The sequence below is a fragment of the Hippoglossus hippoglossus genome, chromosome 17 (assembly GCF_009819705.1).
Source record: "Hippoglossus hippoglossus isolate fHipHip1 chromosome 17, fHipHip1.pri, whole genome shotgun sequence".
Taxonomy (NCBI): domain Eukaryota; kingdom Metazoa; phylum Chordata; class Actinopteri; order Pleuronectiformes; family Pleuronectidae; genus Hippoglossus; species Hippoglossus hippoglossus.
In genome coordinates, this window is record NC_047167.1 from 3,107,817 (window position 1) to 3,135,424 (window position 27,608).

At 39.6% G+C, this 27,608-nt stretch overlaps 2 protein-coding genes across 4 annotated transcripts in view; one reads left to right on the forward strand and one right to left on the reverse strand.

Moving 5' to 3' along the window:
* Nucleotides 1-610: 610 nt before the first annotated feature.
* On the reverse strand, nucleotides 611-11,473 carry odr4 (odr-4 GPCR localization factor homolog). 2 transcript variants are annotated; one of them, XM_034613015.1, is made up of 14 exons: nucleotides 11,340-11,473; nucleotides 10,927-11,030; nucleotides 9,246-9,362; nucleotides 8,828-8,920; nucleotides 7,586-7,692; nucleotides 7,468-7,504; nucleotides 6,927-7,070; nucleotides 6,670-6,765; nucleotides 6,021-6,068; nucleotides 5,619-5,738; nucleotides 5,419-5,530; nucleotides 3,748-3,951; nucleotides 2,885-2,938; nucleotides 611-723 (listed from the first exon to the last, which is right to left on the reverse strand). In XM_034613015.1, exons 2-14 carry the CDS (start codon nucleotides 11,023-11,025, stop codon nucleotides 653-655), a joined length of 1,302 nt encoding a protein of 433 aa, XP_034468906.1. In that variant the 5' UTR covers nucleotides 11,026-11,030; nucleotides 11,340-11,473; the 3' UTR covers nucleotides 611-652. The 2 variants fall into 2 exon arrangements, with proteins under 2 accessions (XP_034468906.1, XP_034468905.1); XM_034613014.1 differs by having other exon boundaries at nucleotides 11,336-11,452.
* A 729-nt stretch (nucleotides 11,474-12,202) lies between these two features.
* The window catches only part of LOC117777905 (nucleoprotein TPR-like), a 30,065-nt gene continuing 14,659 nt past the window's right edge, over nucleotides 12,203-27,608 (forward strand). The window contains exons 1-27 of one of the 2 annotated variants that reach the window (XM_034613000.1): nucleotides 12,203-12,480; nucleotides 13,422-13,526; nucleotides 13,760-13,824; nucleotides 14,758-14,848; nucleotides 15,027-15,130; nucleotides 15,272-15,436; nucleotides 16,290-16,382; nucleotides 16,470-16,550; nucleotides 16,670-16,757; nucleotides 16,864-17,001; nucleotides 17,324-17,418; nucleotides 18,165-18,362; nucleotides 18,495-18,602; nucleotides 18,805-19,028; nucleotides 19,903-20,066; nucleotides 20,172-20,296; nucleotides 20,420-20,568; nucleotides 20,743-20,905; nucleotides 21,303-21,437; nucleotides 22,659-22,799; nucleotides 22,920-23,124; nucleotides 23,734-23,933; nucleotides 24,342-24,482; nucleotides 26,113-26,229; nucleotides 26,468-26,671; nucleotides 26,912-27,087; nucleotides 27,280-27,427. In XM_034613000.1, coding sequence (XP_034468891.1) covers nucleotides 12,330-12,480; nucleotides 13,422-13,526; nucleotides 13,760-13,824; nucleotides 14,758-14,848; nucleotides 15,027-15,130; nucleotides 15,272-15,436; nucleotides 16,290-16,382; nucleotides 16,470-16,550; nucleotides 16,670-16,757; nucleotides 16,864-17,001; nucleotides 17,324-17,418; nucleotides 18,165-18,362; nucleotides 18,495-18,602; nucleotides 18,805-19,028; nucleotides 19,903-20,066; nucleotides 20,172-20,296; nucleotides 20,420-20,568; nucleotides 20,743-20,905; nucleotides 21,303-21,437; nucleotides 22,659-22,799; nucleotides 22,920-23,124; nucleotides 23,734-23,933; nucleotides 24,342-24,482; nucleotides 26,113-26,229; nucleotides 26,468-26,671; nucleotides 26,912-27,087; nucleotides 27,280-27,427 — 3,774 coding nt within the window. In that variant the 5' untranslated portion in view covers nucleotides 12,203-12,329. The remainder of the gene's footprint in view (nucleotides 12,481-13,421; nucleotides 13,527-13,759; nucleotides 13,825-14,757; nucleotides 14,849-15,026; nucleotides 15,131-15,271; nucleotides 15,437-16,289; nucleotides 16,383-16,469; nucleotides 16,551-16,669; nucleotides 16,758-16,863; nucleotides 17,002-17,323; nucleotides 17,419-18,164; nucleotides 18,363-18,494; nucleotides 18,603-18,804; nucleotides 19,029-19,902; nucleotides 20,067-20,171; nucleotides 20,297-20,419; nucleotides 20,569-20,742; nucleotides 20,906-21,302; nucleotides 21,438-22,658; nucleotides 22,800-22,919; nucleotides 23,125-23,733; nucleotides 23,934-24,341; nucleotides 24,483-26,112; nucleotides 26,230-26,467; nucleotides 26,672-26,911; nucleotides 27,088-27,279; nucleotides 27,428-27,608) is intronic. The other variant, XM_034613001.1, reaches the window with a different exon arrangement.

Consider the following 27,608-nt stretch of genomic DNA (forward strand, 5'->3'; position numbering starts at 1 on the left):
AGGACAGGAAAGTTAATAGACGTGTTAAGTGCATAGGCAAGGAGAGGAGAACAACAAACTGCACCCCCCTGTTTAATGTGTCGAGGATTTCTTTTGACTGCAGAAGCACTGAACAATGATTAGAGAAAAGCACCAGAAGGCCTGGACACTGAGGCTGATTTGTATGCAGACTGCATGCAAGTTGGAAAAGGTAATTTCTATGCAAACTTTAAACCAAAAACAAAAGAACCTGAAACAGAAGTGGATTTCCCACAAGGTTTTGGCACAGTGCCAGTGTGTGTTTGTGTGTGTGTGTGTGTGTGTGTGTGTGTGTGTGTAAATTTACAACTGCAGGTAAATGGCTACAGAAAAAGACAATACATCATACTATTATTATTTACTGAGTCTTTTTTTTTACTCTAGTGCTAGTGCTAATCTTATGATGTTAAACTAGATCAGATTATAACATTTATATAGGTAGATAGATTGTTACATAGAAGGGACATTAACTATGTTTCAACAGAGAAGCTGTGACTGTACATCTACAAGCAGCATTTGTCACTATACCTACAGAGGGAACTGTTATTACTATCATTGCTTTCTTCTTTTCAATAGAACCAGGAAACACTTGTTCAGAACAAATTCACTTTATTTTGGTATGTGTTTATACATGTCAAACATCATTGAGATAAAGCATTGAGGCAGCAGCGGCAAGTACGGCGGCAGCAGTAGCTATGGCAACACCTGGACAACACAGAAGAGAAGTGTCATGGCAGTGAGTGTACAAACTTCAAACTCTTTCTCACATGGCTTGTGAAAAATCTATCAAATGGCTAAAAAGAGAAATAAAAGAACTGTGAAAAGTTGTAAAACAACTACACATAGATGTGAAAAGACTACAGATGCAGTGGCTGCAGATGTTTGCATTAAATAAAGGGAGGACGGAAGGTCTTGGATGCCCGGTCTGTGTGCAACCTCGAACTATTTTGGTTTATGTATGTGCAGCCACACAAAGTGCACAACAGCTGGATGAAGATGAATATGGACGAGAGGGAGTGGTGTCTAATAAATACACTCTCAGCCTATCATATCACTAGATTACTCCCTCCAAAACAACTGTTCATCATACTGATCCATGATGAACACAGCTTGACATGTGAGTATAATGGAAAATTCCACTGATCAATGTCTTACTACTGTTTTGACCTTTATCTGTGCAACTGGGTGCTGGGGTTGATTCCTCTTTCTGTAGCAGTAATGCCAGACGGCAGATGTTTCCTGTCTGATTTCTGTTTTGTTTCCTGTTTATCATATTGTATAAAAACATTCCTTTTTAACTACTCGTGGTTGCACTCTGAGCGATGTTGCTGCCTGTAACCCTCTGCAGAGCTTGATATGGTTCCTTGGGGTCTTAATGAAATGTGTGTAACATACTTTGGTCAAAATACCACAAGGATCATTTACAACTGCACCATTTTTACCCTGTATAAAACAGCCCTCCACAGAGTGACCTGTTTTGAGTGCCTGTTCCTTTAAATGCTAATGAGCCAGCTCCCCCCTCCCCCTCCCCCCCATGATTTTAAACGATATAAATTACATATTTTATATGATATAAATTATCAAATATGCATCCCATACTTTGTATTCCCCTTCTGTTGTCCTGGAGTTTTAATTTTCCCAATCACATAATTAAATGTCCCCCTCTGCCCATCCACTACAAGCACACAAGCAGACAGACAGAGAGAGAAAGAGAGGTGGGGGTGGGGGGGGGGGGGGGCTATGAAGACCATCATTTACCCCCGAACCCCGACATTCAATGGGTACAACAACAAGCGGAGAAAGCAGAATCGCGGGCTGACCTTATATATACAGTCTATGGGGCTGACCAGCGCGGAGAAATGCACGTCCCGTGTGAACAGCTTCCGCGTCCGGTGTAAACCCGGCGTAACGAGTGGGGGGGCTCTGTGTTTGTGCCAGTGTTACAGTAGTGCTGAACACTGCGGAAGTCTTCCACACTGCTGGCTGTGTGGCGTTGACACAAATTCCAGCTCACACATGGGAGAGCGAGCGGTCGCGCCCGAGCAACTGCTGCAGCCTCCCAGTCCCAACGATCCAGACAAATGCCACATGTGAGTGAATCGCGGGCTGACCAGCGGAGAAATGCTCGTCCCGTGTGAACAGCCAGGCGGCTGCGTGCTTGGGAACGGCGCTGCGCTGCCTCGCAGCCTCGCAAACCCGGCGTAACGAGTGTGGGGGGACGGGGGGGACGGGGGGTGAGGTGGGGGAGGGGGATGAGGTGGGGGGTGGGCCAAGGCCATGTAGGGAGACTTCCAGTTCCTTGTTACGACACAAAACCCAGGAAGCTCAATCGAGTCACTCAAGCATGACGTTTCTGACATAGAGGAACCATAACAAAACGCGCGAGTGTTTTTTCCCCAGAGTTTTTGGGTTGGTAGACATGCCAGATACCCACATTAACCTGTAGAAGCACTAACAAAGTGGAATTTGAATGCTATGTCCCCTTTAAGATTATGAACCTGACCATGTTTGTTACAAAGTTTAAAAAAGTGTGACTTTATTATTGTGGATGAAATTCATCAATTCAGATCCATCCCTAATCATTACATCAAGCTAATGTATGCTGATGAGAATGCACTATAATTTTAACATTCATTATGGTTTTTCCATTTGTATAGCCTGAACCATTTTTGTCCACACTTGACTTCACAGTTACAACAAATCTCTCAAAATTCTTTGAACTGTAAGTGACCAGTATTTGAAGGTGGCAGATGTTTGTTTTTCTTTGCTGTTACTGTGATGTCATGAGACTTTTCTTTTAATACTAGTCTGGGTGGTGAAGACAGATGCAGCAGGAAACAGGTGAAGCTGTTTCCTCAGTACAAACCTGTGAAGTTGTTTCTCTTGGGCTCTGGCACTTTAGCAGTTTCCACAGTGGCCTCTGGAAAAACATTAAGCACAATAAATCCATATATATGAAAAACTGACTTAAATAATCCATTTACAACCTTTACATGCTGCTGGTCAGTGAAAACTTGTAATTTATGTTGTAAAGGTATAAAAAGTCTGTTCTGAGAATCATGACCCGTCTGTCCAGCTGTAGATCACATCTACTTTGTTACTTTTACTGCTACTAACAGTGCTGTCCATGCTTCTGAAACAACAGCTACACAATATTCACGTGTATCTCAGCCAATAGTTTTGTTGATTTTCCATTTTTCGATAGATACATACAAGTTAAACAGAGGGGGCAATAAAGGAGGTGCCAAAAAGGTGCTGGCTGATTCCAATTTGGTAAGCCCCGGATCCTTACCAAAGTTATCGCAAAAAAACCTCCATACACCAAATAATTAATTCATCATCTCAACATAATGGCATTTAAAAAATATATATTTAATTTCAAGTATGTATGGTCTTTCTGGATTTTTACAATTCATCATAGAGTTCGTCTCCACTTCCCTTTAAAAGAGCTTCTTGACTACTATGACCTTAGTACAGTATAGTGCCAACATGTTGTTGATGCAAGTATATACCGTGTATGATTTATAACCAACATTGTGGTAATATTTTAATACCAAAACCCTTATCAATCCATTCAATAAGCAATAAACAAGTCAGTGATGAGAGGAAAGAGAATTCAAAATGGTACTTTGATTTCAATCTGCTCTTACTATAAAATATATTTTGTTGTGACAATACTACGTTACAGATTTAATGCACATGAAGCCCACGGTAAACAACTTTCCTGACCTGCTTTAATATTGCTCTCTCTGAGTTCAGCAGTCATCTCCTGCCTGGTGTCTAAGTCTTCCTCAACTGCATCAATGTCCAGCATCTCCTTCAGCCGGTCAGTCATCTCACACAGGCCCTCGTCACTGAACTGGTAGTCACAAACACACACCAGCCCAGTCGCTTTTACAGGACAGAAGATACGCCGAGGGAAGCAGAATTGCTCTGAAAGAGAGACACAAAGGAGCCGAGGTTAAACATTTAGTAGATATTTAGGAAAATTATGAGATGGATTAAGTTTCAACATTTGTTGCCTATGTTATTATGGTTATCAATAAAAAAGTTGGTACAAGTGGCAATTTAAAGAAAATAGTTCATTAAGTTTCCATTTGTTTCCAAACAGTTCCAGGGTTCCCCAAGCAACAGTGAGGGTTAGTTGATAGGTGACTTGAATTAAGGTGCGGTCAGAAAAAACCTGTTCAGATGTGGAAATGAGCAAAAATACATTTGCTTCTGTCAGTTCATTGCGTTGTGCTGCCCTGTTCACTTTTCTCAGAGCTCAGTTTAGTTAAACTTTGACCTGTGAAGTTGCTAATCATAAGCTAAAGGGACAATGGGTTCAGTGAACTTCACTGACCAGATGTGATGCTGTAGAACCTTTGTGATGTGTTACAACAGGAGATTGGCAGCATGACTGTGCAGAGATGATGTGATGCAGTCATGTCAACATGGAGCTGAATCTCAGAGGAAAGTTCTGAGATACATATTGTGCAATCAATGAGGATGAAGAGCTGAGGCTATATAAGAGGGAAGGCAAATGTGTGGTTACGTTTGAGCAACACTCAAAACGTATGTGCTCTTGTTACAGGTATAGTCATTAACCTTTCTGTTGGGCACATTCCCTCTCAAGATGTACGTTAATATTTGTTAATTGTTCACCCTGTACTGTAGCACAGTACAGGGTGAACTTGTGTCTTAACATTTCTTTGTAGTGTTTGAGATTATGCTGAACAGGAAATAGGAACCCTTGTACATGATTGGCTCCAACTGCTTAAAGTGTGGCCCCATGTGTTTCCTTTTCCTGCCAGGATCCTGATTGGAGAGTTTAGAGTTTAGGCAGCCTGGCATTTGGGGAGGCTGTTTTTCTCAGCTCGCCAGGGTGCCTTTTGCAGATCACCACAGATTTATGCTTGTAAATTTTTTTGATTCACTCCAATATTTGTGAACTGTTATTTTCATAGTACTTGAAAGACAAGACAAGATATAGATAAAAAAAAGTGGCCTCATATACATAGAGAAACTTTTGTAACAGGGGTGCTGTTTGGCTTTTTTTGGTTTTTAATAAAATAGTTTAGTCAGGTAGGTTATATTTAAATTTTTGGTTTCCTCAATTAGAAATGTTATTTGAAATAATTAACTCTGAGTCCTATTTGGGTTATATTTGTCTCATTGAATTTAATAACCCTATTTTCTCTTTTCAGTTTACCTCATTTGTTTGTTTGCAACAATTAATGTGATCTCCTTAAATAACTTTTATAGTAAATATAATGATAAATATAATAAAGTAACTTATTTTTAGCCAAAACCTCTTCATGTTGGTTCTCTTTCTCCTTACGAGCCATGTCGTAGGAAACCTTTGTACTTTAACTCTCTGATTTGTGTGTGTGTGTGTGTCAGTGTGTGTGTATGTACCAGTCTGTTGTGTGTCTCTGCTGCTCTTGCTCTCCTCCTCTGATGTCAGCAGCTCCTCCAGGAGCATTTGAACCCTTGTGCTCACCGTAGAAATCACATCTCTCTTCAGCAGCTGTGCACGAAGAAATATTTTATGATGTTGAGGATGAATGTTAGAATATAATCTACATTTGAAACTATCTGATGTATTAACACTTTACCTTTTCAGCCAGCTTGGCCTTTGGCTTGTTGCTGTGTAGATACGCTCTGCTGTGGATTGTTCCTCTGACTGACAAGCTGCCTCCACACTGTTGGATCACATCTGTTTGCCTCCGTTCACCCTAACACACACAGGACGTCATAATCTTCCTTTATGAACATCATGCACAATGGTAAACCTTATTTCAGCCACCATCACTTAATTTACCAACCCTAAAGCAGCAGTGATTATACAGAGAACAACATACAAAACAATAAAAAAAATTGTGAGAAATGCTTCCAAAAATTATAAATATTCAAAAGTGGTTTGCATGTAATGGTCTTAAGAAACACCTTATGTGTGTCTCTTACTAATGTGATGACTGTGGCTGACAGTATGAATGCAGCATCTTGTGTAGTCGTACCGGTTTGATGAGCAGCTGAGCTGAGCACTTCTGTCTCACATTCCTCTTCTGCAGTGAAAGTACAGAAAACAAAAGGAATGGAACACATGTTGATGCATGCAAGAAGAGAATAAGACTACAGCGATGTAGTGGACGGATGGACAGTAGGGGAGAGTGGAGTTGTGTTTTTTATTTTAGTTTGATGATTTAGAGTAGAGTTGGGGTAGGACAAGACAAGCATGTTGCTTCAGACAGAAAATTAAATCTTAATCTATGTTAATTTATGTTCCTGAATTTTCAAATTTATTTTATTTTATCTTTTTTAAAGTAAACTTAACGTTAAATGCGTGAGTTTTTCAATGATCACATTATGAACAGTAGAATTACGGCATTTGTGTGACAAAGTAACAGGAATGTACATGAGAACTTTCTTTTCAACTCTTTAATGAATGTTTGCTGGGCCACTGCTGTGTTGTCTTTGATTGTTGCAGCTCTATAATCAGTCCAGATATAAAAAGGACATAAATTATATATTTGAATCCAACTATTGCTGCCAAAGTGCCCTTGGGCAAGACTCTAATTTGTTTTTGTTTGGAGTCTTCCTGGAATAAATACACTCAATATATTACTTTATGCAGTTTTATAAGTTTTTTTTTTTTATGGATACAACCTGTCCTGCTGTAAGCTCTGTATCCTCAGGTAGCTTTTTTCCATCAAACAGACAAAATCCACTCTTAATCTGGTCCGCCCACGCCTTCAGTCCCTCCTGCAACAAATACAGACCTGAGAACAGTTCCCCTGAAAAATCCTAAAAAAGGCTTAATTTTTATGTGATTGTGTGTGTGTGTGTGTGTGTGTGTGTGTGTGTGTGTGTGTGTGTGTGTGTGTGTGTGTGTGTGTGTGTGTGTGTGTGTGCACGTGCTTTACCTTAACACATACATCCATGTTTTCTGTGCTAGTTCTGTTGTTTGGCAGAGGTACCAACATGTCCACATTTAGACAACACGACACCATGGACCAGGAGGAACATACACCTGACTGGTACTTCCAGTCGGCAGGCTTGGCCATGCTCTGGAACAGAGAATGATAATTATATAACTGATGACACAACACTGGGATCATCATGACTAAATCTGATTGTAAGGTCTAAGTTGGGACCTGGGTCAGTGAAAACAACTAAAATTTGAGTACGAAAATTTGAAATCTTTAATCCGAGTCAAGTGATTTGTCCTCAGCTGAACTCAAACCAAACAGATGGGAAATCTTGAGGGCCATTCAAAATAATCAGGATGGATCTTTGGAGTGTTTCTGTAAAAGGGCTGATTATTCATTACCTAAATATTTCAACTTTCCTTTTTGCTGTGGGTAGATCAGTGACTTTTGCGGCCTAGACATTACTCATTTAAAGTACTACATTGGGGTAATATGTCATATGCTGCTTTGTGAAAAATGAAAGATAAATTCTGACCTTGGGATCTTTGACATCAAAGGTTCTGCAGACGGTCCTGACATGTGGGGTTAAAGAATATCTACACACAGTTTCTGGTAGCTACATGATCCAGCGAGAACACTGTGCTAAAGGATACTTTCTAGTTTTGGGGTTGACGTGAAGTATGACACATTCTGTGACGTCATCATCTTCAGGGGTCCACAGATGCTCTGAGGAGATCAGGTTCTCAACAGCAAACACCAGCTGCACACAGACAATACGCAAACACACACATACACACAGATACGTACACAGGGATCAGATAGATAAAGAGTCAGAGCAATTTTGTGAGCAAGGGATAAGGGACAGCTTTGTGTCTGTCAGCTGATTTTGATGTTTTTCTGCCCCTTATTGGCCAAAAACTAGTAATGCAGCATAAAAGCATCATACCAGTGGTTTTGTATATTTACACAACTGACACCCATTTAGCAATTATATATATTCTATATCATTTTTTTTTTTATTTCTAGGGGCCCAATGGTTTGAGCTCATTTTAGTAAGTTATCAAAATGGAGCAGAGACTTGAAACCTACTCAGCCTAAATGCAAATATTATGATAAATAAATGCAATATAATAATAAACACTTCACCCCTGGATTCTGTTCTGGTTAGTTGATTTTAGAATTTTAATAAAAACAATTTAATAAAATAATTTCAGAATTGTTTGATGAATCTTTGAATCCTTCCTGGTCGTCGTGCATTCACATGCTGAAATCAAAGTTTTGCGACAAAGTTTCACCATTCAAATAAAAATAAGCCAATTAACAGGCATGAATGTTGTAAAACTAGTCATAAATATGGCAGTAAGTTGTACTGGATGACTAACAAATTTTTTTGACTGACTTTAAAGCGGAAAAGATGAAGGTTTTAGGTGCAACAATGCAACATTCTTATTGTTATCATTCTCAAATCAGATATATGCTGCGGACTAGTTAGCAAAATGACTTTTTCCTAGGAAAATGTTCACTTATGAAATAAGAACTAACTAGAATGTTAGAATGAATAGTTATTAACATGGTGTTTCTCATGGAGCAGAGTGTATCCATTCAGAACTATTTGTAGGCAGAACATCAGTCCTGCTAAACAATACAGCATAGAAATACACAGAGAGAACTTAAATCTCCCTGTGGAAAGTATACCGAGAACAAAAGACTGTTTTAAAAGCTGAATCAGAACTAACGTGAGTTATAAATGTGGATGTCTGTTTTGACAGGTGAATCAATGCATTTTGAGGATAATTGTCAGGTATTAGAAAACTAAAATATAGCTGAATGCTTTGGCAAAAAACAGTGGTTACAAACACGCAAAACCACAGTGGTTGTGTTTGAGTGAAACTCACCTGTCGGAGTGTGGTTAGTGTGTCCTTGCTATCAATCTCAGTGATAATGAAGACTCCCAATACAGACAGGCCTCCAGGCAGCATCCTGGACACCTTAAAAGATCAAACCAGTAGCAAATGCATACTACATGTGACACACGTGGTTTAGAGTCTACAGACACGGGCAACAACACCTTAACTGTTTTGGCAACCATATTTATCATCTCTTGGAAAATAGTTCCATATATTTAATTCTACAATGAAGTTATTGGACAGTTATGTGTATTTTACAACTACTCATGCATTGACTGTTTTAGCTCAGTGTATCAACAATACAAACAAAGTATGCTCTAAAATAAAAAACATTCTTAATAAAAAAAACACTCACATACTCAAGACCACATGCATGTGTATTAGGTTAGAACTCCACTTTACCCACCTGTCGGGCGTGCTCAGTAACCCACTCCTTGTCCAAGAAGTCTCCAGACGCTACAGCAGACTCCTGCTTATAGGGTGTGCGAGTCGCCATGACGACAAAATCCCTTTGGGCTGAGCTCTGAAATGTTAAGTAATTTTTATCAGTTACTGTCTCTTCAGTGCACATACACCTCATGTCATGTCATGATATAAGATACAATACTACAAAACATCCAACATATGTTTTGTACATCTCCATAAATTAGAACATAGCGAAAAAGTAAAAAAATGTTGTCAGTTAGAACCCTTAAAATTTGAATATATCCTACACTTGTTACACATTAACTAAAAGCATTTTATCTAAATTTTGATGATCACGGCTTACAGCTAAAAAAAAAAGGAACTCAAAACATTAGAATATTTAACTCAGAGTTTGATAAAATGACTATTCATTCAGTATAAATACCATGTATCGAAGCATTTTCATATTTTCATGGGAAAAAATGGACTGGAAGGGAAAAGTGTGGTAGTAAAGGGTGCACAGGCAACAGACCTAACATGACAGCAGCTTTGAGAAGATTGTCAAGCAAAGCAGATTCAAGAACTCTGCAGAGCTTCACAAGGAGGAGACTAAGGCTGGAGTCAGTGCATCAAGAGCCACCATGCTCAGGCGTCTTCAGGATATGGGCCACAACGTTTGCATTCCAATTATTAAACCAACCCTAAATCATAGACGTCAGAAGCATCTAACCTGGGCTGAGAAGAAAAAGAACTGGACCGTCGCTGGGTGGGCCAAAGATGAAAGTAAATTTTATATTTCATATGGAAATCAGGATCCCAGAGTCTTAAAGGGAAAGTGCAGAGGCACAGAATCCAACTTGCTTGAAGTTCTGTCTGCTGACAAGCTTCATGGAATTGACAATACTAGGTTTAATATTTTCATGAGATGTAAACCGTAATCATTGAAATTAAAACAAAAATTACGCAATAAATATACTAATGTTTTACTTTACTTGTAACGAACCTAGAATATATGAAAGTTTCACTTTATGAATTTAAAAAAACTTTAACATGATAATTTTGCCTTAATATGATATTAGCCAGTAAGTCTACACTCTGAACATACATAGTCACATTGTGGATCGTGATCGTGGATCATGGTGGCAACTGAACGTAGATTGGGATTACCACTAGATTGCCTAGATATACAATATGCCTACTCATGTATACTACCATTTTTGGCAATACCATGATCATAACAATTGTCGCTGATGCTCCCTTCATCTCTGTCAGACTTTTACTTTTGTATAAATACTTTAAACATTGATACACCTCTCCATTTATGTAAGCCACTGTCTTTTCTCGTGAATGTTGTAAATGTTTTTATTTTAATGTGCTCTGTTACACGTGGCATCTATTGCACTTCTCTCCATCCTGGGAGAGGGATCCCTCACATATGACTGAAGTTTCTATGTTTTTTTCCCTGATAAAAGTTTTTTTTGGTAGTTTTTCAGTACTCTTGTTGAGGGTTAAGGACAGAAGATGTCGTACCTTGTTAAGCCCTATAAGGAAAATTGTAATTTGTGAATGTGGGATATACTGTACAAATACTTCCCAGATACATTTTGACCAAAATGTGTCTACTGATGACAGACAGTATGTAGACACGTGTATATTTTAATGTTGCACAGATGTACACGTACCTGTCCAATGAGCAGTCCTGTGAGGGGACCAGCTTGCTGTCCACACAGGTCAGACAGATATCTCTCCACAGCATCTTCTACTAGATAACCACGACCCATTCTGTCTGAGAGGGTGAAGAAAAATGTCACTGGGTTTGTTCATCACAGAGTCGCACAACAGCAACAGCAACCAGCTAAATGATGGTTTAATGAGAGTTTACAAGTTTACTTCATGGTCACTGTTATCTACAATAACACGGTTTCTGACTGATTGAAAAGCAACAAGCAGTTAAACCTTTGGTTTGGTTACAGGCAGTCTGCTCCTGCAGCTAGCTGACATCACTAATAAACATACACTAGAAGAGCTGTAACTCAGAGGAGTGCCACAGTTGGAGCTCGAAGAACGTGTCCGTGTACAGTGAGTAAATACCTACAAGAGGTCAGTGGATTAAATGAGAGGCTGAAGACAACTTTGACAGCGGTGGTTCGTCAGCAGAGCAGGCAAAACACAATGTACCAAGATGCTTTGCGCTGTGACGTGTTTCCGTCGCACGTCTCTGTCGTAGTCATAGGGGGTCGTAGTGGATGAGTTAAGGCAAACTAGTCAAGTTAGACAAGAAACTAACAGAGCAGTGTTCATTTAATATCAAGATAAAACTTCTGATGGAAAACAGTAAAACTACGTATTAATTCCAGACACTCCCTGTATTGCACTTTAGCTAAAGCATGCTAACTTTTAATAGCAACTAAATGAAGGTGCTGAAAATACAAACATTAACATTTCACATTACGTGTCGCTTGTAAGAAACTTACAAGCTTTGCACTTCTGTCTGTGGGGAAACTTCCTGTTATTCAAATTTAGGATTTAATACATATTTAAATACCGTACACATTGAATAGAAGAACACAGACGTCTCATAATAAGGAAACGTGACGTTGATATTTTGTGATTATAACATAATCAGACACATCAAGCAAGACAATAAAAGCAAAAATAGATATGCATGCAGTAAAAAAGAAAGAAAAATGGTGTATGAAGATGTCTACATCAATATATGGTGTAATTTCTATTATATTATTACAGAGTATTATCCACAACATTTTGAGAGGTTATATTGGCTTTTTATTTAATGTTATTTTGGAAATGGAGTCATAGAGAAGATGAAGTTCAACACAAAATGATTCAGTGGTGATCTGGAGCACTCTGACTGTATAAGACAGATAAACTTGAAAGCAACGTGTGTAGAATATGAGTCAGTGCTTATTTTAATTTGAAAGATTTGGAGCGTACTTCCGGTCTTCCTGTTTGAGGAGGTTGACACTCGCGCATTGTCACCGGGTTCTCGGAGAAGAAGCATCACCGAGTTATTCCACCGGAGTTCGGAGTCGGTTCTCTGTTGTGTTTGTCGGGGGCAAAGGTGGAGATGGCGGCCGTGCTGCTGCAGGTCCTGGAGCGGACGGAGTTAAACAAACTCCCGAAAGGCGTCCAGAACAAGCTGGAGAAGTTTGTGACGGAGCTGCAGAATGCTAACGAGGCGCTGAAGACACTGCACGAGCGCTTCAAAGCAGACAGTGGTGGGTAGCTGTGCTTTTCCAAAAGAGTTTACCCAACAACAGTATAAACTACAAACTGTAAACTGACTGAACGTTATTGTCTAAGCTCATACATGTTGTGTGTTGTGTTTCTTAGAGAGCTAATATTAGGCGGCTAACTTTAGCCATGATGTTGTGCTAACTGGTGAAAGAGAGTTATGACGACTTTTCTTTTGAATTGTACCTTTTATTCCAAAATCTACTGACTTCTGTGTTGGTGTTTTTATAGCTGCTAACAATAAAGTCTGGTTGAACGGTTCCTCAATACAGCAGCTCTCGTATGTTCACAGTTACGAGTTCTGAATGAAACATGTGGTCAGTTTAATCCATGCTACGTTATATATCACAGCACACTTCCACTGGGAGCTGTCCCCTTGTTTGGCTGAGGAGAAACATTACTAACCATTCAAAACATGCAGCTGCCTGTAGATGAGATCTGAATGTGTAGTAAATGCTTATCAGTGACATATATGAAATAAAAGTGTGCAGGCTCATCTGCACACTACAGTGCCAGTTTGCAAAACTGAGAAAACTCATTCTTTTCTAGTCTTGATGACCGCCCAAATCTCTCTGCAGTACAGTTTTGCCATTCTCCCTTTCACTCATTCATATAGTGTGTGTGTGTGTGTGTGTGTGTGTGTGCAGCACACACATTACTCATACACTGCCAGCACAGCCGTCAGGGACAATTTGGGGTTCAGTGTCTTGCCCAAGGACACATGGAATCGGGGAGACTGGTATTAAACTGCCGCCCCCTTGGTTAGTGGACGACCCACTGTACCTCCACAGCCGCCTGCATCACTTAATTCTGCAGCTGTTTGCAAATAGTGGTCTTTCAATGGACAGTATTTAGTAACAGTGTTAGGCTTAATTGCTGTCCTGCGTACTCATGTGTTCCTGTTTAATGTCCTCCACACCTACAGAGCAGCAGTACTTTGACATCGAGAAGAGACTGTCAGAGAGCCAGGAACAGATCCTGTCAGCCACCAGAGACTTGCAGACCCTGAAGGAGGAAAATAAGAAACTCAGTGAGTTATCACACACATATACAAACCTTAAATCTTTTTTCCAATTTTGATGAAAAGAGTGAATGTCGGTGCCATTTATTGTCAAACCCAATCTGAGACTTTCAGTGAGAGCAATGTTATCTTTTTGTTTTTAAAGCTCATTAAATCTCTAACCATAAAGTTTAACAAACTTAGACTTGTGTACTCTCCTTTTCTCTTCTGTGTCTGACTGTCTCAATGCTTCTCCTGTACAGATGAAGAGCTGAGTACTCTGAAAGGAATAGAGGGAGATACCTTTCAAGATAAAACACCACAGCAGGTAAACATACGCCAACACCTCACCAGAAAGTGTCAGTGCTGTTCTGTTGTATTCAGTTCACTTCAATTCAAAACTTTATTGTTCACCCGGGGGGCAATTCAAGGAGAGCAGGAGAGCAATCAAAAGTGAACAGGCAGTTAATCCAGTAGCATAAAGACAAGACTAAATACTAACAAATCTAACTACAAACATATTTAGAAAATTCAAAAAGATACAAATATATCAATATAATTCTTACATCCTGAGGATGGATACGGTTGTAGCTGAAAACCCCTCACCCTCCCCTTCCAAGCATGAAGGACAATCTCATGGCAGCCATCAGTTGTCATAAACACTCAAAAGGTAGTTTGTCTGATCTAGGATACTTTGGTGGCCTCTGTAGAAAGGACCCAAAATGTATTCCTGTATTGTTTGGTTGTGATGGTGCTTTTATTGTCTCGAAAATAACTTAAGAAATTTATTTACACATTTAATTGTATTCAATTTTGAAATTAATAACACAGTAAAATGCAAAAAAAAGTTTGAAACAGAATTGTGAGTGAAGAAAGGTCATTAAATGATTTCAGTGAATGGTTTGGATTAGTGGCATTTCATTTTGTAATCTCAAATAACCTGTTTTGTGCCATTCTTGTCTGTTTAAAGCGGAAGTGATGAGCAAATGTCAATATTATTCACTTTTATTTCACAAAAAAAGACCTGTTCATAGCTGTTCTGAAATGTAGTGTTGTATGATACAGGAAAAGTGCCAAAATTAAGACCTTTCCCACAATTTCTGTTAACTTGTTTTTATAGTGAGAGAGTAAATGACAGTAATGGGTCTTAACACTTTGGAAAATGAGAGATTTCAGTTAGAAAACTTTCAAAAATCTTTTTACTTTGTCATTGATAGTAGATTGATGGGCAAAATGTGTTTGTGTGTGTGTGTGGCTACAGCAGACAAAGACCAAGTATGAGATTGAGGCAGAGAAGAGGGAGCTGGCGAGGTTGCTGGAGAAGAGAACACATGAGGTGGAGAACCTTACACGTAAGATATCTGGACCCCCTCACACTCAGACACTCAGAAAAGGACCAGTCACAAATCTGGAAACATTTAATGTTAAATCTGCATTTCATATTTACATAAAAACACCTGTTTTTCTCTTTAGGCATTTTAGTTACTTTTTGTGAACTGTGTGTGTGTGGGCATGTGTGTGTTTTTGCAGAGGATGTGAATCGTCTAAACGAGAAGCTGACTGAGACAAACAAAGTGAAGATGGAGCTGCAGTTGAAACTGGATGAAATACAATCATCTGAGACGTCGCTACAGGTACATAAAGGATATCACTGAAACCACCACAGTTCTGTATTCAAGTTCACATGGGACTCAGCTTAACATGCATTTTTCTCCAATGATCCCTGCATAAAATCTTAGATTGTAAAAAAGGCTAACCAATGTTGTGTGTTGCAGCACCGGGAGAAGCGTATGGAGCAGGAGAAAGAATTACTGGAGAAGAAAATTGAGTGGTCAACCGCAGAGCTGAAGAACAAGACCGATGAACTGCTCAACACCAACAGAGACAAAGGCAAAGAGATACTGGAGCTTCAGAGTAGTCTGAAGAACACCAAGGAGCAGGTAACGCACAATAACAACACACATCCAGAGTGAAAATTCACAAACTGAGCAGCTGCAGCTCTCACTTACCTCTGATCCTACTGACCCTACTGACCTGCATATACTGCTACTGCGTTAGGAGGTAGAGTGGGTTGTCCACTCGGCTGTTCGACCCCCCATTCACCTGCCATTCCACACTTGGGTGCTTTGAGTAGTCATCAAGACTAGAAAAGCAGTTCTTCTAAGCAATGTAAATACAGATTTACCATTAACCTTCCATATATCCGCACGTAGCTCTATAGAACCTTCAGTGGCTTAACATTTTAGATTACAACGTGACGTGATGGATTAATAGTCACTTTAGAAAGTTATTCTCACATCTCAAGGATAAGTAAAGCAAATGGGATGTACCAAAGCAGATGATCTAAATTCTTCAATGAGAAATTTCAGTTTTTGATTTCTGTAAAAAGATATTTGCCAAAACATTTGTCATCCTTTTATATATTTAAAATTAGGGCTGGATACTGATGAGTGTATTCACAATGAGATAGCAGGTGTTGGCTCACCATCTTGAGTCACGGCAGTCTGTATAGACTATAGACTAATTAGATTTTTTTTGCATGTAGTTAAAAAACAAATTTCCACATTTAACACATCATGCAGGCCAAAGTGAACCACTTACAAAAAGTAACCACGACATACACAGAATATTCAGCACAGAATCATGTATTTAGTCAAATCTGCTTCTGTGGTTTCTGTTTTGAAAATAAACTGAACACGTTTCAATACTATTTTTAGGAAGCATTAAAACTTTCACTCAAATAAAAAACAAAACAGACATGATATCTTATCCAATAGCATTTCTCTTTAACAGGTGACCACACTGGAAAGTCAGCTCATTTCTTTGAAGCAAACCAGTGAAAGCCAAAGTAAAAGAGCTGATGACCTCAACAACAAACTCAAACAGGTAAAGTAAATGTAGCATTGTTTTCTCCAACTAGGAAGTTCATGTTATTTCATGTTTGTTGGGAATATGGTCTTTGTGTCTCTTCAGGCTAAAGATGAGCGGAGTGCCATGGAGGAGAAATACCGCAATGAGCTTAATGCTCATATCAAGTTGTCTTCACTGTACAAGGTGGGAGTCACTGCAGTGTTCAATAATTAAATATATTTTGTTAAAAAAACAGGACATTTTAGTATGAGGCAGAATCTTTCCAGTGTATTGTCATGTGACTCTTGTGGTTCTCCCTATAGGGGGCAGCAACAGATATGGAGACAAAAAACCAAGAACTTTGCAGAGCTGTGGAAGAGCTCAGCAAAGTTGTTAAAGACACCGGGGAGGGTAAGACTCTTGGTTTTTGTCTTACAAACATGTTAAATATGTGCATGTCTATTTAATATCATGGCGTGATTGCTCCCATTTTTTCCTGGGTATGTTGTCTTTGCAGCCAATAAGACTCTGGAGAAGAAGGTGTCTGAGGGAGCAGAACTGAAGACGCGGCTTGAGGCAGAGTTGAAGGAAAAAATCAAGAAAATGGAGAAAGAGCTGGAAAATGTCACAATGAAGGCTTCTGGTAAACACTGCTGTAAGAGCTCTCTCACTCTCTTTCTCTCTCTCACACACGCATGCACACATGCTCCTTCTCTTACAACCTAAACTGAAGCTTTGAATAAAGGATTTAATAGAAACAAGAGCAATATGATGATTTGTGTGTTATTCATTAAAATATATTATGTTTTACTATATTTTAGGTTTCATTTACACACATGCAGATAATTCCAAAGGTATATTTACCTTTTCTTGCTGCTGTAGATATTAGTTGTATTGAGGCTCTCTGCTGTGCGGAGGTGACTGTTTGTTGTTTGTCCCTACCACCTCTGTTTAAGTATATGTGTGTTGGGCTCCAGGTGTGCCTTCTCTGACTGAGGAGCAGCTGGACCACATGTGTCCTTCAGCAGCTGCCATTGCTGCGATTGTAAAGCCTGGCATGAAGTTCTTTGACGTGAGTAGATTTGGATGTTTTACATCACTGATATGGTTGCTATTAAGTTCACAATGTTAATATGAATATTGTCAAGATTACGATAAAAAGTACAGTATGTGTTCAGTGCAGGGAACCATATTTTACTGTTATACAATACACAGGAAACAATCTCCCTTATTAAGCAACGGTTAATTTGCAATAAATAATAGTAATTTAACAATGACACAATTTACTGTATCACTAAAAGTCAAACTATATTATTGACGTATTGTTCAGCTTTAACAGTAAACTGTGGAGAGTACTATTTAATCTCTAGTAGATTTTTCAATGAGTGCCTCACAAAGCCCAAAATATATAATACTAAAGCAGAGGTTATGTGCGAATATGAATAAAACTAGAAATACCAAAATTCCGGTCTGGAAAGGAAAACAGATCAGAAAATAAAGATAGATTAAAATGATATGCTAGTAGAATAACCTACAATGTGTAAACATTTACAAAGCTCAATTTATTTAACACACATGTTAGCGCTCAAGGATATACTATGTGTTTTGGTAAGTAACAGAAAATAATGTTTTAGTTTTTTTACAACAAAACTCCACAAGACACATTGAACATCATAGATTTGAAGTTTAGGGGAACAGGTTTTAAAGTGTAAAATATGTTGTTTGACAACCTGCACACGTCCTTCATGATCAGCTAAAGTAACTGTAGTCTTTAGTAACAGAGAGTGTTAACCCTTCATCCTCTGTTTTTGTGTTTAGCTGTATAATGCCTATGCAGAGTGTCAGACGCATCTTCAGCTTGAGAAACAGGAGACCAACAGAGTGAGCCGAGTGCTGGATGAGATCGTCCAGGAAGTCGAGTCCAAAGCGCCCGTCCTGAAACGTCAGAGACAGGAGTATGAGAGCATGCAAAGGTCCATGGCTTCCCTGTGCAACAAACTGGAACAGGCTCGAATGGTGTGTGATAATATACGTTTCTCTGTTTGTGTCTCTACTATGAATTTATTTTGGACTTTTATGCAATACATGTATTCACCTTAACTTGTTCTGTTATGTAACACTTGTATGTTGTGTACCATTTTTAATCAGGAAATCCACGGTTTGCAAAAAGAGAAAGAAGAGACCAAGCAACGCTGTGAGGCATTGGAGAGAGAAAAACTGAGGGTAGAGAGACAGTTAGATGATACATCTACACAGGTAAACACCAGTACATCGATACTTTACATACAACCTGGAGGTCTGTGCTGCAATTAATCATCTCCATCTGATCTGTTCTTAACATTATGTGAAAAGGGGTTGATAAGATATGATGGTAAAAAATAGAATAAAAGTAGATCCCTATTGACTGGTGCAAATGCTTTCATTCATTCATTCATTCATTTATCTATCTCTGTACAAGGTGTGTGTTCTTCTGGCCGAGCTTGAGGAAGCCAGAGGTAATCGGGTGATCAAGACTGACAGCAGCTCCGCCGACATTTCTAGCACCTCTGAAGTCAACAACCCACGCCAGTTGTCTTTCCGCAGTGTTGAAGAGCTGCAAAAGCAGAACCAGAGCCTTCTGGGAAGGCTGAGGGAGCTGGAGCAGGAGAAGGACAGAGAGCAGAGCCGTGTGACTTCAGCACGGTAAGTTCAGCCAGTCTTACCTATACAGAACTGTGCTGGTTTTCTGCTTTTGAGCTCTGTTATGATGAAAGTTCTAATTTCTTCTACTAATATTGCTGTTATAACTGTTAATACCATTGCTAGCATTAGATTTAGGGACTATTAGGCCTCACTCACAAACAGTGCGTATGCATACATCTTTGCTTAAACAGTGCTTAGGAGTGTTTGACGCACGAATCTGGAATTCATCAACATGTTCTTACCTACATTTTTACGTACTCTGCGAACAAATTTAGAACTTCCTCAGACTATGCGTACACACAAATGATGAAGGCCCGGCTGTCCTAGAAAATCGAAACACACACCCTTTTAACTAAATGCATAGTATATTCATTTTTTTAAATAAAAAAGGCTTTAATAGACAACAATAATTCAATTTAATAATGCATTTACCAAATGTGTTAAATAACCATGAAATTGACGCCCTTTCGTCCTCATCTCCATAAAAACCTGCTAAATTCATATTTATGGGGCATTGCGTCGCTTCTTCTGCAAAAATGAAGTTAAACACTGTGTTGCATAATAATCTTATGCAATCAAACTGATACATATATTAAGTTATTAATCAATTTTAATATCTTCATACTCTTCATCATCACGAAGAGTAAGAGTATCATCATTCAAATGTTCACAAACACCTACACCATTTCATTTGTATAATAGATCATGAATATGAATATATAGATCATGGTATAAGATACCATGACACCATTCTTTGCAACATTAGTCATTGTCTAGTTCCTGCTGTAGTTCCGGTGAAGTGGAACACTGATGAGCACTGAAGTTGTATGAAATGTAATTAAGACATAAGCTTTGTCTCTATGGTTCCCCACAGTGTGTCTGAATTGGAGGCCAGTGTGGATAAACTCCAGAAGGAGGTGGAGCATCTGAGAGAGCAGAGGAACCAGCAGAAACAGCTGGCTGACTCCAACGCCAGACAGAGAGACATGTACAAGGCCCTGTTGACTCACAGCACTGGCTTCAGCCTGCCTCCTCAAGGTAACAAAAAAATACTCACATACAGGAGCCTCTATCATGAACTTTGGTGAACAGTTGGCTAAAGTTCTTTGCAGAATAAGACAACATTTCAATGTGTGTCTACAGGTCTAGAGTCCTCATCCCAGCCTGCACATGTTCGTCCTTCAGCCCCAGGAACTCGCTCTACTCCACAACGAGCTGCTGCCGTCGAGGCAGCACAGAGTACTCAGGCTAAAGCTGCTTTAAAACAGGTACATTCATACACACACTGACTCCAAGCTGCATATCCCTTCATATTTGCTATGAAAAGGAGGGAAAGTATTTTAAAGTAAACAAAAAATGTTGTGATTGAGTGTTTATTTACACACTTCCAGCTCAACGATGCCTTCAGTCTGTATAAAAAAGAGAAGGCAGAGAACGACAGGATGCTGAATGAAACAAACGACAGACTGCAGAGCCAGATAACAGAACTCAGCTCCAGTCACGCCAAGCTGACTTCTCAACTGGAGTTCAGCAACAAGAGGTGTGTTAAATGAATGTTGTGATACTGTGGCATATCCTCATGCGTTTGATTCTGCCTAGTTTTCTTTTTGTTCAGGAATGCTTTCTCATGCTAACTATCAGCTACTGCTGCTGTATTTCCCTCATGACATACTTTTTTACTATGTGTGCTTATTTTATGTGTCCTTGTTGTCAGGTATGAGATTCTCCAGGAGACTGTATCAGCCTACCGCAGAGAGATCTCTGCCCTTCAGGACAGGAACCAAAAAATGTCTGCTACGGCCCAACGACACGAGCACATCATCCACACAATGACCCAGGACCTGCGGCAGGCTAATGAAAAACTGTCACTGGAAGAGGTGAGGAATTTATGTAATGGGAAGAACAAAGCGAAAGATTTCAGGACACAACTAAAATATATTGAGTCTGCTGGATTCAATAGAGGTGAAATCAGATGAATATTGCTATCAGTGTGCAATCATATATCCGTGTATGATAATTACCTTTTACAGTAATTCAAGATGAGACAGAACTTGTATATATAGTTTTGCAAGTTGTGTAATGTGAACTTGACTTTAGCAGTTTTTCCCCGAATGTAAAGTCTATTATACTTTAGTATGTAATCGACAGCATATGGAAATTTGTTTGGCATATACATATTTCTGAAAACCTGCTGCCCAAACTTAAGTGCTCCTTTCCCTGTGAACAAGCAGTCAGTTTTTTCCTATCAATTCATAACCTTCTCTGTTTTTGTAGGTGCGTGTAGTGAACGTGACCAAAGAGAGAGACATGTTAAGACAGGCAGAGAGTCGACTGACTCGAGAGAAGGAAGCCATACTGGCTGAGCAACGTAACCAGAACCTACTTCTCACCAACCTCAAGACAATACAGGTACATATACACTCATAGGACCTGTTCCAGTTACTCTCCCTTAGCCCTACCACTAGATATGAAAGTGCCCCTCTCTGGGTGGTGTCCCTTCCAAACAGAGTCATAAGGGGTAGGGTTAGAAAATCCTCCACTAGGAGTTTATCGACACAAATTGTCATCAGCAGACAACCAACGTTATTACAGTGACAAACAATATCAACTAACATTATTATAATAACAACTATCGACCAAAATTTTATCGTGGTCCTGAATACACTACTGTTGAATGGGTGTTTAAAAGGCTAGATGGCCACTACCCCTACATCACAAAGAGAAATGGGACAACAATACCCCTTCAGGGCCATGCCTAAAACAAAGGGGGAGGGGTAAATTGGGATCAGCCCATACTGACCATGTTTTTACTCTCAGTTGAACAAATCTCACTTTTTAGCCTCATTTCATGAAATAAGAGAAATATTTTCTATTATGTTTACAGTTAGCCAAGAATGATGCTCGGCCTCTAACACAGTCCCAAAAATGTAACCATATCACCCCAGTTTCAGCATCCTTGCACTGGCTTCCTGTTTATTTTAGGATTGATTTTAAAATTATTTTAATTACATCAAAAATAATATAATATATTATATTTGATCTTCCTACGAACAAGGATGCAGTCTGAGATCCTCTGTTAAGGCGTTGCTAACCATTCCGAAGTCTAGGCTGAAAACCAAAGGAGACAGAGCCTTTGCCGTGAGGGCCTCTATACTTTGGAACAATCTACCAGAAGAGATTATATTTGCAGAATCTTTTTAGTATCTTTATCTTTATTATTATAGTTTTTATACTGATAGTTTGAGTTTCATATTGTTTGTTGTAAAGCACTTTGTTATTGAAAAGTGCCTTACAAATAAAGTTTTCATTATTGTTATTATGAGGCAAAATCATAGTAAGCCAGAGTCCTGCTCAAATTCATAAGCATTACAGTAATTATCAATTATATTTTCACTAGCAGAAAGTTTCATGATTTTTCTATTTATCATCAACTATATATATTGCAGATACTCTCATATGTAACAATGACTAAAATCTACGACGTTCAAAGGTGTAGGGTCATTGTATCCACATTGATACAGCTCAGACAGTGGCTCAGTTCTTTACTGTTAGAGGTTACCACACCAGATGAGCATTTAATTCATCTCTTCTCATGATTCCTCACATTTGCCTGCCTTCACATTTGTCCAGTTGACAATGGAGCGAGCGGAGACAGAGACCCGCCAGCGACTGAACAACAAGATCGAGCATCTGGAGGCAGAGCTAGCTTCCATGAAGAGCAGGATGGACCAGGAAGTTGCACAAAGACATTCCCTCGGACGAACTATGGATGTATGTAGAGTAAATATGATTACTGCTTGAGTATTTATATATACAGCCAAATAAGTGTTGTTTGGCTTGCAGTCTGTCTTGTCATAACCCTTATTCCTCTGTCACCTCTGCCTCCTGCAGGCTCAGCTGTTAGAAGCCAAGAAGCAGCTTGAGACCCAGAACATCCTGCAGCAGAGAACCAGGGAGTTGTTGCGCAGCTCTGAACAGCAGGTGGCAACACTGAAAACACAGCTGGCTTCTGCTTCATCCTCTGAGGCTGTTACCAGCTCCAGCAACACCACCACCCCAGCTACCAGAGCTGCACCCGTCAGAGCTCAACTGAGAGGTGAACAGCGGCTCAACAAAATGTTAACAGTCAATATTCTCTTTCTTAACCTTTAAAGTTCTTAAACTTTAGCCGCGGTCCTTTGATGGGGATGAGCTGTGATTTCTGACTCATCACTTTGTTAAAACACAATCGGTCTGATCTCAGTTATGTTGCATCACAATATATTTATTCCTTTGTGCACACAAACATTGAAGATCAGCCAAACTTAATAAAGTAAAACACCAAAGGGATCTGTCAGTCAAAAGATTATACCGTCCCCCGTCTCATCATATCCAACCACCGTCACTCATACACACTTCATTTCCTGCCTTACTGTGCCCACAATACTTAACAAAAGGGCAGCAGGGAGGGACATAACTATTAATTACTATTCTAAATTATATTTGTAAATAGTTGAATCAAACTTTTATTTTTTATTTTTAAATAACAGAAAATCCATTAAATCAATATCCAATTAAAGTGCAAAATGGCTCCAATAATACTGATGGGCACAAATATTAAACAAGTCTCACAAGAACAAGCTTTAAAAGATGTTCAACAGTAAGACCAGTACTATATCTGTAAGTATTAAAAGCCTTTACAAATTTTCTCGCTTTTAACTCCTAGTACGCCCTCAAGCGCCAGCAGCCTCCCAGCAGCCTCCCAGCCAATCAGAACAGGAGATTGCAGAGGTGAGAGGTCTTCTCCGTACTGCTGAGGAACAGAACAGTGAACTGGCAGAGCAGCTGAAGAATGCCAATGCTACTGTGGATCAGTACAGAGCCGTGGTACTGACTCTGGAAGACAGTCTGAAGAAAGAAAAGGAGGTAGGAACTGCCACTTATAGACTCCTATCATTCTCAAAAATTGCTTTTATTTGATTTTAATATTCCACTATTCAAACGGGGGGTTTCTCAGCGAAGTAATTGTGACATATTCAACCAAGTCATTTATACTGCAGCTGACAGCAGTTAGCACCATGCAGTTACCAGAACAACATTTTAATTATTATATTCTGCTCCGTTTTACCTGTTATTTTTCCGCCAATACAGGAAAAAATATCCAAATAAATATTGTGAATGATTCAAAACAAATTGTCCAGCTCTTGAAATTGATTTGTCTGTTCTGAGTGTTATATTGTTTTAGTTTATCTTTTAAAAAGAACTTTGAAGAGCATTCAATTTCAAAATGATGTGCAGATACCCTGTGTAAACTGATTTTTGTCACCTCTTCAGTCCCGCTCCCCCCTGGAGATCCGACTGAAGGAGTCGGAGGAGGTGCAGAAGCAGCTGGAGAAGAGGATTGTAGAGGTGGAGAAGATGAAGCAGCGGGAGCAGGATGAGGGGAGGAAAGCTGTGGACACGGTGGAGAAACAAGTAAGCCTGTTCACACACACAAATGTACCTATGAATCTTTGTGAATTTAGACTGTATTTTATGTTTCTTTTACAAATGTTCATTTGGACTTTGAAACTTTGTGTTGAATAACTACCCCTGCCTCACAGAAATACCACACCTAGATTTTCATTTCGCATAAAAATGTTGTCTGCAGAGGTACGCATAAATTGTAATCAAGATTAACCGAAAGCCGCTATAATCAATATTCTAATATGTTTAGATAAAGACTATTCTAATAAAATGTCTCTATCTATGCTGCCCTCCCCTCCCCAATCCGATTGCACACAAAAATGCATGAATGTTTTAGTTTTAGCAAACAGCCGGGCCACAAAAGATCGAGTATATCTTGGTCCAGGCAACACGGTGGGAAGTTAAACATTGTTAAAAATCTTCATATACTATCGATATTCTAACAGAACAAAGTGGGTTGAAAATCAGTGACATTGCTGTTTAATGGTTTAAACAAACAAGACGGGAGAAGGGTGATGACACAAAGCTCTACATGGCCGATGTCCCAACCTCAGATTTTTGGTGGTTTACTGTTGAACAATTCATTTTAGGGGCCTGTCAGTGATGCTAGTGTACATGAATCCATTAAGAAACTTAATTGACAAACTTTGTAAATACAAGTTTAGGTAATTAATCTTTAATAATAACCTTTTTCTGGTTCAGTTTTCTGTTATATTATTATTAGTTAATTTAACATCTTTATGGATTGTTGGATGGACCAATCTACCAATTTAAAGACTTCACCATGGGATCTGGGAAATTGTGATACACATTTATCAATATTTCCTGACATGTTACTAACTACTAATCAACTGATTTATAATAATCTACAGAGGCACAATAAAACAGGGGACTATTGGCCTGATGGACTTTTCTATCAAATCACCTAATAATGAATTAGTTAAAGAAACTTTATGACTATTGATTGACTAAGACGGCTAAGTAGCAATTCCTGCACTGTCCCTTCAGCCAGTACAGTGTAGAGCACAGACTAGGCCCCGTACACCTGGTATTATCATCTGGCCTGAGAGATCCGGTCACAAGAGGCCAGCGCTAAGTATTTGTGTTCACACCTGGCATTTAAATGCCTCACTTCCCCACTCTTCATGCAAATTAACACGTATGTCATTTGTGTTAGTTAAGACCAAACAATGTTGTTTTGAGCCAGTCTGAGTTTACAGATCTGTATGATGTCACTTTTTGTTTGTGCCTGTGTTGGCATGAGAGAGAGAGGAGTCAGGAGGTGCTGAATGATTCTCTAGCGACTGCAAGATTTCACCAATTTAAGAAAAGTATCAGTCATGGTGTCGTGGTCCGTGTTGGTATTTTGTCCAAGGCCACAAACAAATCAGCGTGTGGGCACAGATAAGAGGAAAAAATGAGTTCAGTTCATAGTGAGACTGTAGCGGGTCAGAGGGCATCAGCTGAGTAGTCTGTCCTTCATATGTGACCAAGAACGCATTCACACTGCTAAAAGAATGTGGACACATGGCCCAGACCACCTTCGAATATGGTCTGGTGCGATCCGATCACACCTGTACTTAGAGCTGGTGTAAGGGGCCAGAGTGTCTATACATATTTTCCTTGCTGTCTTGTCCAGGTGTGTGAGCTGCAGCGCAATCTGAAGACCAGTCAGATGGAACAGCAGGACGCGCTGGAGAGAGCAGCTGCTTCTCTTACACAGGAGCAGAAGGCCACACAAGACAGTCTGCTGCAGGTTCATGAACACACATGCACGCACGCAGGCACACACACACACACACAGTTACTCTGCTTAAAGGTCCCATTTTATGTATTTGTATTGTCCTCAGTTTTTAACAGAGCATCATATTTGACATGCTGTGTTAACCTGTGTGGGATTTAAAAAATCAAACACACAGTTTTTTTCATAACAGATCTCTTCTAACTGTCTTTGACTCTGTCAGTCACTCAGCTGTTCTCTGTCCTTCTTTCAGACTAAGCTTGCTAGTGAGGCGCAGTCCAAGTATGAGCGGGAGTTGATGCTTCATGCTGCTGATGTGGAGGCTCTGCAGGAGCTCAAGAAAAGAATTCAACAAGACGTGGCACAGAAGAGGGAGTTAGAGGAGCAAATAAACAAGACGTCCTCCCTCCTGCAGGAGAAAACTGCTGCATTGAACACACTGGAGAAACAGCTGAAGGTATGTTGATGAACCCAAGAGAGTTGAGAGAGAAAAAGATGTACAGGCATCCCTGCGTCCAATCACACTGCTATTGATCAATCATATCCAGTAAATAAAATTGTATGTACTTAGAATTTTTAATTAAAACTTCAAGTTCTACATAAAGTTTGTCAGATTGTGATTAATGTAGGAACAATCATAATTTAGAAGATTGTGTTTGTAATCTAATTCGAATTATAACCTCTGACTCTTCTTCAGGATGACCTGTCTAATCAGAGTCGGCGCTGTGAGGAGCTGGGGAAGCAGAATGCTCTCTTGCACCAGCAGATGGATGACATGGCCTCCAAGAGTCGTCAGCAGCAGCAGCAGCAGCAGTTCGACCTGTCATTCAGTGAGGAAGGAAAGACCACTGAACAGATTCTAGAAATACTCAGGTGATACTGCAACACCACCGGTGACTGTGTTCTCATTAACGCTAAAGGGCTTGAGGTTGTTGACCCAAACATCATCGAATTTTGTAGAAATGAAGGCCAAAATAAGTAAACCCTTACTCTCCATAGGGATCATTACAGCTTCCATTCATTGACTTATGTGAGACTGAGTTCAAACTTCTGCTTGTCATATAGGTTTGTGCGGCAGGAGAAACAGATAGCTGTGGCTCGATGTGAGGTGTCGGAAGGAGAAACTCTTCGCTACAAACAGCGAGTGGAACACCAAGACAGAGAACTTAAGGAGCAACAGGACACCCTGAATGCTGAGAGGCAGAAAATGCAGGTAGGAAATGGAGGAATGGACGACTGGAGGATGTGTGAAAGTGAATTTAGGATGTGGCATCTGACACCTGATGTACCTGGAATTTGTTGGGCTTCTTTAAAATTGAGACTTTCTCATCTTGTGTACGGAAGTTTACAACTGAAGTAAGACATAGGTTATAGTCATAATCTACGCATTAATG

What these genes read in the sequence shown, in the direction of transcription:
- odr4 (XM_034613015.1), bottom strand. Translation starts at nt 11,025, where the DNA reads ATGGGTCGTGGTTATCTAGTAGAAGATGCTGTGGAGAGATATCTGTCT. An exon ending in GTCAACCCCAAAACTAGAAA is followed by an intron (nt 7,505 to 7,585) that starts GTATCCTTTAGC and finishes CCCACATGTCAG; the next exon opens with GACCGTCTGCAGAACCTTTG. An exon ending in CAGAGACACACAACAGACTG is followed by an intron (nt 3,952 to 5,418) that starts GTACATACACAC and finishes TCTCTCTTTCAG; the next exon opens with AGCAATTCTGCTTCCCTCGG.